Source organism: Amphiura filiformis, unplaced genomic scaffold (genome assembly GCF_039555335.1).
Source record: "Amphiura filiformis unplaced genomic scaffold, Afil_fr2py scaffold_46, whole genome shotgun sequence".
Lineage (NCBI taxonomy): Eukaryota > Metazoa > Echinodermata > Ophiuroidea > Amphilepidida > Amphiuridae > Amphiura > Amphiura filiformis.
The window spans coordinates 547,954-565,641 of NW_027305510.1; the positions used below are offsets into that span (position 1 = coordinate 547,954).

General features: G+C 34.5%; 1 protein-coding gene across 2 annotated transcripts in view; it reads left to right on the top strand.

Annotated features, from left to right (window-relative positions):
* LOC140144253 (cystathionine beta-synthase-like protein) overlaps positions 1-17,688 on the top strand; it is a 75,245-nt gene that overhangs the window by 12,821 nt on the left and 44,736 nt on the right. For both annotated transcript variants that reach the window (XM_072166071.1, XM_072166072.1), the window contains exons 2-3: positions 6,048-6,292; positions 17,403-17,518. In XM_072166071.1, coding sequence (XP_072022172.1) covers positions 6,165-6,292; positions 17,403-17,518 — 244 coding nt within the window. In that variant the 5' untranslated portion in view covers positions 6,048-6,164. The remainder of the gene's footprint in view (positions 1-6,047; positions 6,293-17,402; positions 17,519-17,688) is intronic.

The following is a 17,688-nucleotide window of genomic DNA, read 5'->3' on the forward strand; positions in this document are numbered from 1 at the left end:
TCAACTTTATTACGCAGACTTCTAATATTGACATGAGCTATTTTAAAACCATTAGAAGTACAAAATTTATAATCAATAAAACCTTCATTGAATGGGAGCTCATTGTTGCACATTTTAGTAAAGCAATGGTTACAGATCCAAGAATCATTGCTGTCACTGGAAGAATTCATATCAGTGCATGATACATGGAAATCAAGGTTACAATTATTACATACAATATATTTACAGTTTTCAATTTTACAAGTACATTCACCACATTTAATTAAGTTTTTTTGAAGATCTTTTCTTATTTACATTTTTATCCTTGGAGCATTTTTCACGTAATACTTTACAATCTAATGAATTACCATATTGATTAAGTTTGGTATTCACATTTGAGCTTTCTGAATTACTAATACATACATTGTATCTAAGTTTGTTTTGATATGCTGCATTACCTTTGGGGAACCCTATGTTTTTGGTGGGTGTATGGGCACAGGGTTTAAACAAGATATATTGAATACAGCGTTTCTTAAATTAAATAGAAATCTTCCAAGACCGCGATTGTTCATGTGAGTATAATCTGAATAGAGATCAGTACGTATTAGACCATTCTCTCTAACAAAAGTGTCCTCATGACTTACATATTGTAATCTAACACTGTCATGACACTTGCGTTTTAGCAGTTCGTTAAGTTCAATTATAGTCCGGTTTTGAGCATTGCTTCTGTCCAGTGGGATGAGTTTTGGTAAAATTCCAGAAATGATAATTTGCGCTGTTGGAAATTTGTCTAAAGTTGTATCTATCAATGTTCTTGCCTTTCTGGCACAATCTTCAGTCGATTCCCGAGATGTATTGTTCGTCCACGCCTGGAGGATTATATACTCTGGGTCTTTGAACTGGCAGTCCTTAACCATTCTTTGTACATCTACGATGGTAGCGCCTCCTTTTGCAAAAACTTTGGTGGATTTACCTCTATAAAAGCGTTGACCATCAATCTCTCTGCAAATTGAATTGCTAAAGATGATGATCTGTGGTGAGTCTGGTGACTGTTGTTGAGCTGTATTTGAGTTATTCTGAGGTTTAATTTTGGTGGATTCAGCTTGCTTTGTAGATTTTGGGGGACTTGGTTTTCTAGGTGATCTATTTTTAGCTGGCTGTCTGGGTGACCTGGGAACTTCAGGGTCAGGTTTAGCATTTGTCCTTACTGGTGTCAAATTAGGTGACCTGGGAACTTCAGGGTCAGGTTGAGCATTTGTCCTTACTGGTGTCAAATTTGGAGCACTGGGGACAGCTGCAGAGTTAGAAATGTCCTCCACATCCAAGACACTGAATGGATTGTGAACTTGAATTGTGGGGGGACTGGTGGTGGAAGGTAGATTCTGACTTGGCTGATTTAGCTACAGAAGTGAATTTCATATTTTCCAAATCCATCATACTGTTAACAGTTGCTTGTAGCAGGGCATTTCTGTCACATTGTTCATTTAGTTGAGTTTTTAGTAGTTTGTTTTCATCTGTAAGTTTGTTTACTTGCTGCCTAAGATCACTGATTATTTCATCCTTGCTTGATTTAGTGCTAGTAGTTTCAAGTGCTGTGGATACTGATAAAACCCCAGTACTTGTAGATTTCACTTCTTTGAGTACTGGAGTTGAAGTTATTGGTGAAGAAAAGTCTACTTCATCATCACTACTAAGAGTGTTATCATCAGCGCTGGCATTGCTATTGACATTGGCCCCAAGATCTAGGTCAAATGACACTGTGTTAGGTCCATCTTGCATAATTATATCATGTATGTCATTCAATACAGTATCCACCCACAGATAATGTAAAGTTCCCTGAATGGAGAGTCTTGTTGTAGAAGAGTAGCATGTGACAGTTACTGTCTTAATTGAGTCATCATCATCATCATGTACTGAACACCTGAAGATATCTCCATGACGAGTCCCTTTCTTTTCAGGTTCTCCATACCTTTGTACTAATTCAGCAACAAGTTTATCATAGAAGATGGGGTTTACCGCAATAGTTGTTGATAGCGATTTGGGAACTACTTTCCATGTTGAATTGTCAAAGATTTCTTCTGATGTAAACCCAGGGAATGACAGATATGACATACTATCTTGAAAAGAAGTTAAAAGTTTCTTTACAGTACTCTTAGTTAAATTGGTTAGATTCATGATGGCACTGGCAGTATTATGCAGGTGATATTTAGCAAAATAAACCAGTTAAACAAAGTTCCTCAGTTCCAAGTGTACCGGGGGTACACAAAGTTCATCAGATTCAAATCCAAGTTAGTGTGGACAAAATGTAAGGTGCACACTGGTAGTTAATGTAGAAAATAATTGAAGGACAAAATACAAGTTTCTCAACAGTACAGTGTAGAGTGGGGTAGTACATATCAGATGAATACTGTCAGATGAAGGTCAAATATTTAAACAAAAATCCATCCATATATCCAAACTAGGTGATTACAAAGTACAAAAAGTACATCAAAATGATCCTGAAGTCAAGTACAACTGCACAATATAAAATATATCCAAGAGGAAGATGATAAACCATAAAATTATTGAACTTTTGAAGAGAGACCAAAAATGTGTGTGTTACTCCATGATACTCTCACGTGACTTATGACCCTTGATGTTAAAAATTTTTAAAATTGCAATTACAAACATAGCAAAACATGGTATAAAATTTAACTTATATCTGTTGACTTACTTTGGAATGGGATTTCACATGTATTCCAGCTTTCATGTCATAATTTTCTGAGCTTATGTAAAATACATTTTTTCTTAGATTTTAACCAAAATGTTATGGAAATGTCAAATTTTTATCAGAAATCAAAAGGTTTAAGCCTTGAAACATTATTTTACTGGAATTTAAGTTGCTTCTATGCATGATTACAGTAAACAGAAACATATTTAAGTGGTTTGAAATTTTGACCCTAAAAATCAAAAGTTACACCCTTTACTGTGAAAATGACCATATATGATTTCTAGGCCTAGAACTCGTGAGTGTAATATGCCACCTACCTTCGACAGAGAGCATCAACTGTAATATCCATGGGATAGATTTCGATATCAATCATGATAATAATTATGTTAGCACAATAGGCTATTGTATACTTCTGGTTATATACCCTATACTGTGTCCTCCCAGCATAATAGTGTTATGAATGCAGACCAGATCAGCTCTACTTTTTAATCCCTTGATTTTTGGTTTCTGAACAAAAGAGAAACCAAAACTAAATATTTGAAATGAGGGACTGTATATATACGTAGCCTAGCGGTAGGCCTACTCAATGTAGCCTTATGTAGAGTGTGCTCAAAAAGTGGCCATTCTCCTTCTCCTTTGACATGACACAAAACTTTTACCTTGGAATCATCTATACATTAGATTAAGGGGGTACTACACCCCTAGCCAATTTTATGCCTATTTTTGCATTTTTCTCAAACATTATAGCGCATTGGTGACAAGTAAGATATGTATATTATAGGGGCAAGTACTACAACTACTGTACTGAAAATTCAGCAACTCAAAGCAAGTAGTTATTGATTTATTGATCAAATATTGGTTTTCCCTCATTTTTGACTGTAACCCCACAACTGTTGTCTGCTGAAATAAAATTTACAGTGCAGTAGTTGTAGTCCTTGCCCCTATAATATACATATCTTACTTGTCCCCAATGCGCTATAATTTTTAAGAAAAATGCAAAAATAGGCACAAATTTGGGCAGGGGTGTAGTACCCCCTTAAACATATCGAGGGTTCAGAACCAGAAAGCCGTAACTCACTATGACCAGTTATCACAAAATGAGCACAAAGTTGGCTCCTTTTTTTGGTCTTCAAAAATCAGTATATCCTTCACATGTGTCTTTTGTTTATTATTGAATGTTGCAATGGACTATTTCCATACTGCCTTGGTGACTTTATGCTAATTTTCAATGATGCCAACGCCACGCCTTAGACGCACAATTGGGCTACTTGCTGCACAAAAAAATGTTCCGCTTCTTGTCTAAAATTGGGCTAATTTACAAAAGTCAGGTCGCAGCAGTAGTTTGATGTATTTTCCTTTCAATTTAGCCGAATTTAAAACCTTAAATGTCTTTATAACGCGAGCGCAGTGAGCAGGAAATTTTGCATATTGAACGTGTTCCTAATGTTTTCCTACACTTTTTTAATTTTAGGGCGGACGTAATATAGAAACGGTGCCCAAAATATTTGTGCCAAAAATTGCTTTCCCCCCTTTCGACCTACATGTACCAAAAAATGCTAATTGGCTCCCCCACTTTTGGCCTGCCAAAAAATCTTTCCCCCCCCCCCCACCTATAATTCACCACCCTGTGGGTAAACATAATTATTGCACCACCCCTTATCAATGATCATGTCATATGAATGTTTTTCATTTGCCTAGAACAGATAACAGGATATGTTACCACATACTACATCATATATGTGACGACTTAAAAAATAAATTGTAGTGGAAAATTCCATTACCATTTGGTTGACACTGTACACACAGCATGTGTCAATATGCACATGCTGACAGTGAAATCATGGACATAAATTAAAGCTTTCATTCATTTATAAACATAATAACTAGACATTCAGTGATATAGACATTTTGTGAAAATTCAAAGTGACATGGATTCGTGAAAATGTCATGCTTGTAAATAGTCGTCATAAAAAATAACAATTTTGTGAAAATTTCCTTGCAAAAATTTCTACTTATATGCTAAAAATAGTCTTTTTGTGTGATATTAAAGGAGAATATTACTGATGAAAACATATGCTTTAATCTGTTATAAACAAAATTATTGAACCCATATATATACACACTGGTTTTACCGAAAACAGGATGATATTTACCACCTCGACATCAAATAAAATGTACCGTTTCCCACCATGTGATAATTTAAGTCTTGCGCCAGTGCCGAACATGCCGATGGGATAGCTTCACGCTCTAGTGCGGGTACACTCGTACAGTGATATGTGATGCGATCAAGCAAAATGAGTCGGATGTCGGGAATATTGATTTTGAGATATAATCAATAATAGTATTGTATTTTATTGTTCTGAGCAACACTAAAATGGCCATATCTCTGGAACCATAAGTCTAATTATGATGGGGTTTTCAGCAAAATATAGCTCTGAGAATGGCTCATATAATGAGATTGAAAACTGAATTTTGATTATGATCGACATCAGACTCATTTTGCTTGATCGCATCACATATGTCATAGCTATTCAAAATCTTTGTGTGTATGACGACATCACTGCACACTGAAATGTAAAATAAAATCTGAATATCATGGGGCTGGAACAGACACATTTTATTTGATTTTACAGTAAATGCTGTTTTGTTTTGAGTAAAACCAGTGGATATAAATCAATAATTATGTTTAAAAAACATGTTTTCATAACTTGCATTCTAAAAAGTGAATACCGTAATGTTAGTAATAAATGCCCTGGGTGCATTGCATTTTTCCAAAAGGGGCGTTTATTGAAGGTGGATTGTCTGACAGTGAAAAAAACAAATCGGGTCTAAAAAGTGAATACCGTAATGTTAGTAATAAATGCCCTGGGTGCGTTGCATTTTTCCAAAAGGGGCGTTTATTGAAGGTGAATTGTCTGACAGTGAAAAAAACAAATCTGGTTAGATTTCCCGATGGCGCTCCTGTAGAAAGGAAATATAGTATTATGGCGACGCCCATGGCAATTAATATCATTTTCGTGGTAAATACACCAAAATTACACCCGTAAGTGCATCATCAAGCAAGAATCTGGTAATTTTACCATAATTAGGTAATGGAATGGATGGAAGTGTGAGTCGTAATAGGTTTTGTCTATGCAATTTAGCGACCGTCACTGACAAGATCGACATGACTGATGCAACTTCTAAGCTTACTCACACAAAATGGCATGGAAATGTTTGCATTTTTGTCACTTTTTCACAGACAAATTGAAGGGGGCGTTTATTAGAAGGGGAGCATTTATTACAAACAATACGGTATGTATAAATTGTAATCCCCAGAATGATATTTTTAATCACCTTGTCTTTGTTTTTCTTTCAGATTTGCTCCTTATTCATACCAAATCAAACTACGAGTCGTAAAGAAGTGGAAGCTCATCAAAGCCTGTGTCTCTGTTGAACGGAGGCAAGACCATAGAAGACCTGAATCCAACCAATCATGTCTAAAGCCACCCATACCATGAACCATACAGGGGACCATGCATGGATCGCACCTGATGTTCCGTCTAAATGTACATGGCATCTAGGAGTTGATAAGAAAGCTAGCCCACATGACCACAGTGCCAAGTAAGAACATGTTCAATTATTTATGGCTGTTCAATTTTGCATTGTTTTATTGTTTTCATGACCTTTTTTATTGTGTTTGCTGGGTTATATCACAAATTGCACTCAGTGTTTGAGAGAATTGTTCTCTGCTGGTTTTATGTACTGGTACTGTAAAAGTAGAAATTTTTGTTCGATTAATTTTTTGTGCTTTGCCAATTTTGAACTGTTTTCCTTGTTTTTAAATTCATGATTCTAAGTTTCCTTACACTGACCTATACACAACATTGTTATTTTCGCAAAAAAAGCGAAAATAAATTTAGCGTGGAAGTTTCCACTTTCATGTTTTTTGTGGCTTCTGTGATTATCAGGGATGTAAATCTTCAGTAATTTCCTGATTTCTGGAAATTTTGCTTGGAATCTTCCTTGTACAAAGTACAGGGAAATACACATTTTCAGGAAATATTAAAGCAGTTTCAAGAAATTATGTCCTGAAGTGCTTGTTTTCATCCCTGCTATATGGAGACAATGTATGAGAGCATTCAGTAAATAATACCACATCACCCAGTGAGAAGCCAGACCCACACTTAGGGACGCACCATTAGACTTCAAGGGGGGTGGAGGAAGTTGGGGTTGGGGCAAGATTTTTTTTTTTCGCCGCCAAAGGCGACAAGTTTTTTTAAAAATTTTTATTTTTAATATGCATTTATACAGTTGGGTGAGGAAAGGTTTTTTTTGTTGTTTTTTTAGTGTTGGTAGGGAAAGTTTTTTTTTGGGGGAAGTTTTTTTTTTTTTAAAACTTTCTAACCCCACCCTTGAAGTCTAATGGTGCGTCCCTTAGTGTTAAACGCTCAACTCACCATGTTTTAATTAGCAGTGATGTGGCAGAGATTGATTCACTAGTAATCAATGTAATACTGGATATTATTTACACTTGTTTCCACTCACTGCCGCTTTCACAAGTGACAAAAATTAATTGTGCACATTAATTTTATTACCGTATGTCAAAATAAAACTGAACATTACACGCATTGGAATATGTAGAAGTTTATGAATTGGACAGCGGTTTACAGGCTGTACATGTATTAAAATGCCTGGTTTTTTTCATGGGCATGGGGCAGTCAGAACTCTTGTCCTCCTCCAGGCTAAGTAAAAACTCAAATTTGAAAAAAAAACCTCTTTCTGCAGTAATTTTGCACAAAAGTTGTTTATTCCCCCAAACTCACTTTGCCCCCCAAAAAAAGAAATTCTGAGGCCACCACTGTATGTACACAATTACTATTACAGTATGTTGACACTGTAAAAAATGACATTTCTCAAATTTCAGTTTTCTAGACAAAAAGTCAATTCAAAGTGTTGGAAAATGTTAAGAGAGATTTGGGAAAACTGGATCCCTTGTTGTGTGAGATATTACATACATAGGCCATCTTAAATAAATCCTGTGTCTCAAAGCTGCCGTGCGCGTTAGTAAGGGATGAAATCAAAACTCGACCGCCGGTTCCGTCCGGTTAGCATTGTTTAGAATAATAGCACCGGACTGAACGGTGAACAACCAACGATCGAGTTTTGATTTCTTCCCTAAATCGCAATCGTGTGTAGTCCTCTTTGGAAATCAAGAAATTCATTTTTTATCTCTTTATTTTTAACAAAAAGGTGAAAATAAAACTCAAAATTCGTATTTGATTTCAAGTTTTCGATTTTTTCGTAAACTTTGGACACAAGTAATAAACAAGTAATTTAGTTTGTAGCTCAGTGACTTTTTTGTCTGCTATTCCCACATTTACAACATTGGATTTTTGCACAAAATGCTTGTCCGAAATCCTGTACTGACACATAAAAAAAAAATACTGTAAGAAACACCGCATTCCGCATTAGGTTTTCAATTTCTCACAAGCTTTGAGACACATGATTTAATTAAGATGGCCTTAGAGAAAAACATTTGTTTCAAGATTGTTCTAAATTTGAAATAACCTTGAGCGTTATATTCAGTTTTAGAAATTAAAAACTCATTTTTTTGTAATAAAGCGGTCAATACAAAATTGATGTCACAGTGGACATGTATTTTAAACGATAACAATATCATACCGTTCTGAATGAACCAACATTCAATCTTGAGCACTGTATAATTTAAAAAATGTATATGGTCATTTTCACGGTAAAGGGTGTAACTTTTGATTTTTAGGGTCAAAATTTCAAACCACTTAAATATGTTTCTGTTTACTGTAATCATGCATAGAAGCAACTTAAATTCCAGTAAAATAGTGTTTCAAGGCTTAAACCTTTTGATTTCTGATAAAATATTTGACATTTCCATAACATTTTGGTTAAAATCTAAGAAAAAATGTATTTTACATAAGCTCAGAAAATTATGACATGAAAGCTGGAATACATGTGAAATCCCATTCCAAAGTAAGTCAACAGATATAAGTTAAATTTTATACCATGTTTTGCTATGTTTGTAATTGCAATTTTGAAAATTTTTAACATCAAGGGTCATTTGCAATGGAAATTTCCCAACCTTAAACATATTTTTTAAGTTTTAATTGGGTTCCTAAAATAATTTAAATGTCTAACTTCATGTACAAATACTACTTGATGAAAGGAACCTCCCAGCCAAGTTTCACAGAAATTGGAGCTATTTTTTAGAATTGGCAATTCAAGCGATTTGTGTTTGGAGGCTTCAGTTAACAACACAGGTGATCATAAAAGTAAAATATTTGGCTAACTACTACAAGTTGACATGAAAAAATAGGTAAAAAATATCACAATTACCAATTTTCATGCTTTGCTTCTAAGTATTGAATTTCAGTTGTGACAAAAATTAAATTATCACAGCAAGTCATTTTTTTTGTTTGGAGGCTTCATGTTTACAATGGTTAAACATGGCAGAAGTAGTTTTTTTGAAAACAACACTGTTGGGATCATCTAAGCTGATATTTTCTTGTGTGTATTAAATCAATGATTCGATGCGGCAGATATTGCAGATTTATAACATGATAATTTTTTCACCCATTTGTTAAGTATGGTGTTATTTGCATGTGAAGCCTCGAAGCGGGCTTTCTTGGATATCAGTATATTTTTCAAGCATTAACCATAATATCAATTTTTTTTAAATTTATGACATTCTGCACATATCATGCAACAATTACAATGCAGATATCAATATGGAACATACCAATTTAGATATGCATAGATGATAATTAAGTTTACTGTCGTTTCGGAGGCTTCATTTTCCGTGAACAATTGTTAACTGAAAGGATGTATTGGGTCCCATTTTCAAACGGTGATATATATCTCCATGATTTAAAAACAAGTGACTTGAGGATCTACTTTGCTACATTTTGATAAATAGATTGGATGAGCTCTTTTATTTATATTTGCCCAAGCTTGCTGAACAGTTTGTTTGGAGGCTTCAAAAAGTTAACGGAAAATCGGCTCTTTGAAGTCAAGATTTTATAAAAATTTTAAAAGCTTGCAAATCAACTAATTTTTGTTACCCATTTCAAGTTAAGATATCAACTGTTATGAATCAAGAAGAAGTGAAGAAATAACCAAGAATTATGAACCAAAGCTATACCCACAAAGTTTGTTAACAATTGTTAACGGAAAATGAAACCTCGAAGCGACAAATATCGAAGTCCGGTTCTCAAAAATACAGGGCTGTTCACAATTAAATCTAATGTGGCAGTGTTTACTGAACATATGACCGTACTTTCAGGATAAGAAAAATTATCCATGAACTAACTGAAGAAAACACAGGGTTTTACAAAATGTTACTGTTTTTACAGTTTTTCAAAATGGCAATATTAGGTACATTTAAGCCTGCTAAAACTGAGCATAGTAACTCCCGAAGATGATTATGCTACCCAAGGTAGCTGCTAACTAGATGACTTATGTGGCCAAAAAGCACGGAATTCTGTGGCTTTATTAGAAAACTACGGATCAAAATGTTAAAAATCCAAAGTTACACCCTTTACCGTGAAAATGACCATATATCACTATCAGAATTTAATACATTTTTTTGAGGGAGTCACACAAATACCTGGAATAAAATGCAGGTGAAAGTCACTGTGTGTTTTGTATTCATTAGAATATTTTGTCACTAGTCCACACTTTCAGACATATGTGTATATGGGCAATTCCAAGCAAAAGTGGACATGACTCCAAAAAATAAAATTGCCTCTATGTATTTTTTTTAACTTTCATATTATTCCAAACAGATGTAATGTTCAAGTTCTAAACTTTTTTCAGCATTTTTCTAACATTTTGTTTAAAAAAAAAGAAAAATTTCGGAGAGTGTATTTTTAGTCGAAAAATCCTGTTCAACTTAGATATTTTCCAAATGGGCCTATTTTATTACACAGGGGCACTTTTCTTTTTAATTTGATACATTTTATATCTATGAAATATGGTCTTCAAGAAATATCCATCACATTTTGAATAGTCCCCCGCTAATTTTTTCCTTTCATTGTATTTTCATAGCACTAAATATGGTGTAGCACGAGTTACCGAAAGATGCATTTTTTTATATATTTACAAAATGTTGGCAATTTAATTGATGCCACTTATTATTTTCCTTCTACTAATAGTGCCTTGAGTAAAAATAGGAAATTAATATACAAAACACTATCCATCACATAATAATGACCCATTAAAAACTGTAGCACGAGTTACCAGTAGCACGAGTTACCGATGTAGCACGAGTTACCATAGCCCACTTCCCCCTGTACCAGCAAAGGTAATGCAATTACCACTTGGCAGCAATAGAGGATCTCCCAACTACATGAATATGCATTTATATGTGACCATGGTAACAGCTTTCTAGCAGCAGTGTAGCCAATGGGGGGGGGGGGGGAGTAAAGGGGCAGACTGCCCCATGACAAACTCGAATTAAATGCAGTTCGTAATTAAGGTGCCCACACACACACCCCCCACCCCCCACACACAAGTGTGTAAATAACATTAACAAAGGTTTGTAAATAAAAATAATATGGAATATGCAAATAAGCTCATTAATATTCATAAATATGCAAATAATGACACAAAATTATACAGCACATCAGGCCACCATATCCAACCAAACCAAGTTTGAAGTTGATTGGTTATTGAGTTTAAGCTGCAGAGTGGATTAATGAAAATGTAGGCAAAATTAGCAAATAAGCTCATTAATATTCATAAATACATGTATGCAAATAACATAACAAAAATCTACACAGCACATCAAGCCACCATTATCCTTTCACCATACCGGTACCAAGTTTGTAGTTACATGTATTGTGTTGGAGCTGCACAGCGGATTAGTGAATTTACTTCCCCCCGGATAGCAAAACAAAGAAAGAAAGAAACAAACAACCAGGCAAGCACACATATATGTGGGGCCAAAAATTAAAGAGAAAAGTGCCCTCCTAACCTGCTAACAGGAAAATGAAAGTAAAAATATGGAAGGCAAAGATAGAGAAAGGTTCAAGGAGCCAGTTTCCACCCGATCATGTGCAAAAATAGTGTAAATACCAAATTTTGCACACACCAATAAAATCCTTTTTGAGACTTTACTTTGTACAGTCTCTCTAAAAAACATGCTACATGTATACATGTAGTTTATAATATCCCACTAATTAATACAGGTCTGGTCAAAATGATGCAACCAAAATTTTAGTCCCCCCCCAGGATCTCTAGCCTAAGAACCAATCAATTAATACAGGTATTGGAAATCCTGAGATTAACAGCCACAGTGACATTGTTGATACTGAGATTTGTGTAGGAAATTGGTTGTTGAGTGTAATGAGGCTCATTTTCAAGGTGAAGTGATTGAAATCAGGCAAATTGTATTTCAGTAATGCACCAAGCAAATTAGCAAGAAATCACAGGAAATTGTCTCAACCAAAAGATGACCAAACATTCTATACCTCAGAAAGCAATTTAAAAAAAACTCTAGCCGATCATTGTAAATAACTATGAACATTACAAGTTTTGTGAACGAATTTAGGGTCCAATAACCTGGAAATAAAAGTTTTATCAATTGTACTTGACTGTTCAAGTTAACTGTTTAAATTTTAGCCCTACATGTAGTATGATGAAATAGCCAAACAGGATGAAGCAATGCAATGCTGGGATGTATGTCGCGATGTATGTATGTAATGTGTGTGGTACATTGTACATTGTATGCTGAATGCTGATACATACACTGAATAGTGTTATTTGTACATAGATGGGTTATTTGGGGGGTTATTTGTACATAGATTGAGTTATTTGATCATTACACCAGTTGTTGAGGAATTGTTATCAAAAAATTCGACATTTAGATGAACAATACCATTTTATATATGACCGGACAAACTGTAGCACGAGTTACCGTAGCACGAGTTACCATGTTTTTGCCAGTCAATGTAAAACTATGAGGGGCACAACTTTCTAATGTATACCAAAACAAACCTTATCATAGCAATTGCTTATCATATAATAAATAAGACTTTAGTGTTTTTTGTTTTAGAACACCATCAAAATAAAAATGAGTGATTTTTAAGCATGTCACAGCTCGTAGTACGAGTTACCGATTTTACAGCTGTCCCATACGTTACAAAAGTTGATATCCTGAATTAGCAATACTATGAGGATCTAGCCTTGAATGTTGGGTATTAAAATACAAAAAATAAAGATTCCAATCAAATAATTTTAAAAGCTGGAGCACAAATTATGTAAAAGGACACCCAAAAGTGTAGCACGAGTTACCGTGGAATTGCCCATATAAACACCTCAAAAGAAATAAGTCCCCCTCTGAACATGTCGTCATAACATCGTAAGGTTTCGTTTTGTGCCAACAAAACTAACTTTGAAATAATTATATGAGGTCGCATGTCATAAGTTGCATGGTACAATTTCCATTACATGGTCAAAAAATGACAAAAAATTTATTTTTTGATATGTTGTATATATTGACAACCTCTAATAATTAACACCATTTTTAATCATAACACATGCTTAATTTATGAGATAATGCTTAATTACTAATTAATTAATACACAGGCGTCTATGTAAATCTCAATTTTCAAATGCATTTTTCTCAAATCGGACCTCAATTACAAAAATGACTGTAAAATTGTTATTTTATGCAAGAATGTCATCAGATTTGGAGGATATGTTCTCAATACATTAATGCTTCAAATGAACTATTTAAAATAATTGTCATGTATGTTAATTACATTGTGAAGGTCAATGACCTTTTTACGAGTAATTAGCGAGGCGGTTATTCTATTATTGAGGAAATGAATATCAAGAAGAAAATGTACATTAGCATGTTGCTAAAAATACTAAAATTCAACTAGGATTTCATCAAAATTACAAAAATGGAACATATAACCCTTTAAGGTGGCGCTACACCTGTTGATAAATTTGTGACTATTTTGCATTTTTCTCACATACACTGGTAACAAAAGTTATGTATATTATAGGGGTAAGGAATCCAGTTACTACACTTCAATTCCAGTGACTCAAGACAAGCGGTATGTTATTTATGATAAGAAAAGAGGTACTGCTAGAATGTACCTCATTTCTTAACATATATAATGAACCCCTTGTCTTGAATCACTGAAATTTCAGTGAAGTAATTGGAGTCCTTACCCCTATAATATACATAACTTTTGTTACCAGTGTGTAGTTACTTTTTGAAAATGCAAAATTAATCAAAAATTTATCAGGGGTGTAATACCACCTTAAGTAATCGATAATTGTTTTAGTTGTACAAATTAAACATTCAAAGCTGTCAATACATCATACCCTCACAAGATTTGAAAAAGTAACCAGTAGTTTTGACATGCTGACATGTGAATTTTCACATAGGCCCTATATTGCACACTCCCGCATCCGCCTGCTCCACATCCGCCTGCTCCTCCACCCCTGGCATTTTTCGTTTCAACTGATGTGATTTTTTATTGAATAATGTATAATTATATGCTTCAGTAGACTGAAAGAGTATGATATTAGGCTTAAAATGAGGGATCAACCACTGCTGTAGGCTATGGGGTTCTGGAAAGCCAATCAAATTTGTAACGCAATTTTCCGAAAAATGTAATCCCTCCACCCTTTTTGCATACCCAACTTATGACATGCGACCATGACTGTTTACTAAGTGCTGTGTGAAAATGAGAGATTTCCATGACTTCAGAGCTGAATGAGCCTAAATTGAAGACAAAAAGTGCCCTTTCCAAAAGTCACAAAGTAGGCCTATGCTTGTTTACTGCAAGGCGTATGGGGACAAGGAATGGAACTGACCATCTTACAACTCACTGTGCTGAACTCTGCACCAAGGGGATTTGCATGGCCGAATGATCAAGAATCGATACACATTACAGTAAATGTTCACTTGGTGAGGATTTTAAACTGCACTCAAACACATGGGGTTTTCCATTAGTAACAAGCCATGAATCAACTTTTGTGACAAGCATAGGCCTACTTTGTGACTTTTGAAAAGGGCAGTTTTTGCCTTCAATTTAGGCTCATTCAGCCCTGAAGTCATGTAAATCTCTCATTTTCACACAACACTTAGTAAACAGTCATATAATTATTTCAAAGTTAGTTTTGTTGGTACAAAATGAAACCTTACGATGTTATGACGACATGTTCAGAGGGGGACTTATTTCTTTTGAGGTGTTTATTAGCTTGAGTGGATCACCAGTATGGACAGTACAAATGTATGATTGCATCACCCAAGAAATTGTGAATTATCACAATAGAATAAAAGTATAAAGAATCGTCCTTGTATCTATCACCTGATATATTATTTTAAGTGCATATCACATGGCTCAGATACAAGGATAAGCCAATCATATTGCCATATTAAGAATTATAAATAGATACTCTCAATATGCAGCTGACTGCTGCCCATTTTAAGAACTAAAAATTAATTGTATAGTATGTGTAGCTCTTCAAAACGCTGATGCAGATAATGCTACTTAAATATTATGCAAAATATTTAGAAAAAAAGTTCATAGTGCAGTATAGTGAGCTGTCACAAATTATGCGAGTCACTCAACTGGTCAGTAATTTGGAATCAAGAAATTATACGGTACTCAAAATGCTGAGTCGGTTGTTTTCAATGTTTACCTGTTATTTTGTCATGGGCTATTCCAGTTGAAATCCTTATACCCCCTGGATATATGAAGACATGCCTTAAATCTTCCACACAGGAGTGTAGATTTGGAGTCGCCCATTCAGGTAAACCCATATGAAATTCACAATCACTGCATGGCAGAAAAGGTCGTGTCTTCAATAGGGGGTGTATGGATTTCTATTGGAATAGCCCCTGAGAGGAAATTATGACATGACAAATATCTGAAATATTTTGGTTTATTTGCATTTGCCTAGTATTTGATCTGACATAATTAGTATGATAAAATTAATAATTTGTTTGACTTGTTTGATATGCTTGAGATTGCATAAAGAAAAGATTATCTTCTACCCTGTCATATTACTTACTGAAGCTTGTTTTAACAATGCTTTCCGAATGGGGTGAAAAGTTGAAGAGTTGTTGGCATGATATGTGTAAAGTTAAACCACAAATTGGATGCCATAGTTGTAAACTCTGAGTTGATTTTTACCAATTATTCCATGATTGCATGTGGAGAAACGAAAATAATAACAATTTTATTTTTTGTAGAGTTTCAAGTCCCTTAGCATTGACCTGAAAACACTAATGACTGAACTCTGTACTTGTACATTGTACATTAAAGTTGTAAAAAAAAAAATCAGAGGCCCTGACATGAAATTTTGTGTTGACGAGAATCCACTGTATATTTATGTAACACCTTTTAAAACCTTAAAATCACAAGGTGCTGTACAAGTCCAAAACATCTAAGGCGCGTGAAAGTCGATTCCGAGTTTATCGTCCCCCGCCCGCGTCACTTTTTGGAAACCAAAAACACTCGCGTCAAATTTTCAAAAATGCCAAAATAATTCATTATTTTCAAAGTATCAGTGTTTTCACCAGTTTTAGCAATTGGAAACATATATTTTTGTTTGTAAAACATATAAATTCATAACTTGGAAGCAACACCAGGCTCTTTTCTAACTTTTCTAGTCCCTACCCATACAAAAACATGTTTATAAATAACATGTATGAGTGTGGCTGTAAATCAACACGCATTTTAGGTCAATAATGAAATCTGATGAAATAATGAAAAATGAAAAATGAAAAAGTCACCTCACCAACCTGGGAAAAAAAAGGGACGATAAACTCGGAATTAACTTTCATGGGCCTAAACATGATAAACAACAACTTCACATGAATTAAAGTTTTAACTTCAACACTACACTATTTTTCGCTCACCTGGAACGTTTTCACTAGTCCGACTAGCGTCTTCAGCAGATGGTGATGCTGTGTTGATATCTTGTCTACAATCGGGATATCTCACACTGATGATGTCATATAATGTCTTAACACTTTCAAAAAAGGTGATGAAGCAAACAAAATTCCTACATTATTATATAAAAAAAAAAACTTGATAAAATTGATAACCATTTAGCAATAAAAATATCCCCACATTTGATGTATACAGAAACTAAACATAGTGGCTGCAAGCAGGATACAAAACAGTGATAAAACGATTTTGCACTTTAGTCCGGTAGACCTCATTTCATTGTACATACTGTAATCTGGCCAGCCTGGGCCGATTCTAATATTAATGCCAATATCCAGTCCATACGAGAGTGAAAATAAGATGTTTTCTACCAGAAAAAAGTAAATCCTGGTTCACCTAAATTTTGTCAGGATCAGGACCCACTTTTATAGTCTAGGGGGACTCCCCTTTGTTTTGGTAATCTGTGTTAATGAGTTTCCACTGTAATACATAACTTTTGTTAGCAGTGTGTTATTATTTTTTGAGAAAAATGCAAAAATAGTCAGAAATTTATCAAGGGGTGTAGTACCCCCTTAAATTACTTTATCCTTGTACAATTATACATTCAATTTTCTTAACTACATATTATTTTGTTCTAAACCCAGGTTGTTTGTGGCTTTTTACATCTCTTAGATTTGTTATGCAAATTTAGATTAGGTATTACCTTATGTACAATATTTTGAATATTTTTGTTTTATAGACTTGATAAAAATAACATTTTTTGTCTGATTTATATCTTACAGAATCTTCACCGATGCCAGACAAAAGATCCTACCAAATGTTCTCAAGATGATTGGTGACACACCCCTTGTAAGGGTCAATAATATTGGCAAAAGTGCCGGCCTCAAATGTGAATTATGTGAGTATATACCTAGCTAGAATCTAAGACTGAATTAAAGACTAGTGTGCAGCCCTCAAATTAAGGATCTGAAGGGGCACAGCAACTTTTTTAGGGCAAGTTGAAAATTGCCTTGGATTTTCACTGAAAAGGCAAGGCAGCACAGCAGTTTGTAATATTTCAAGAGAGCA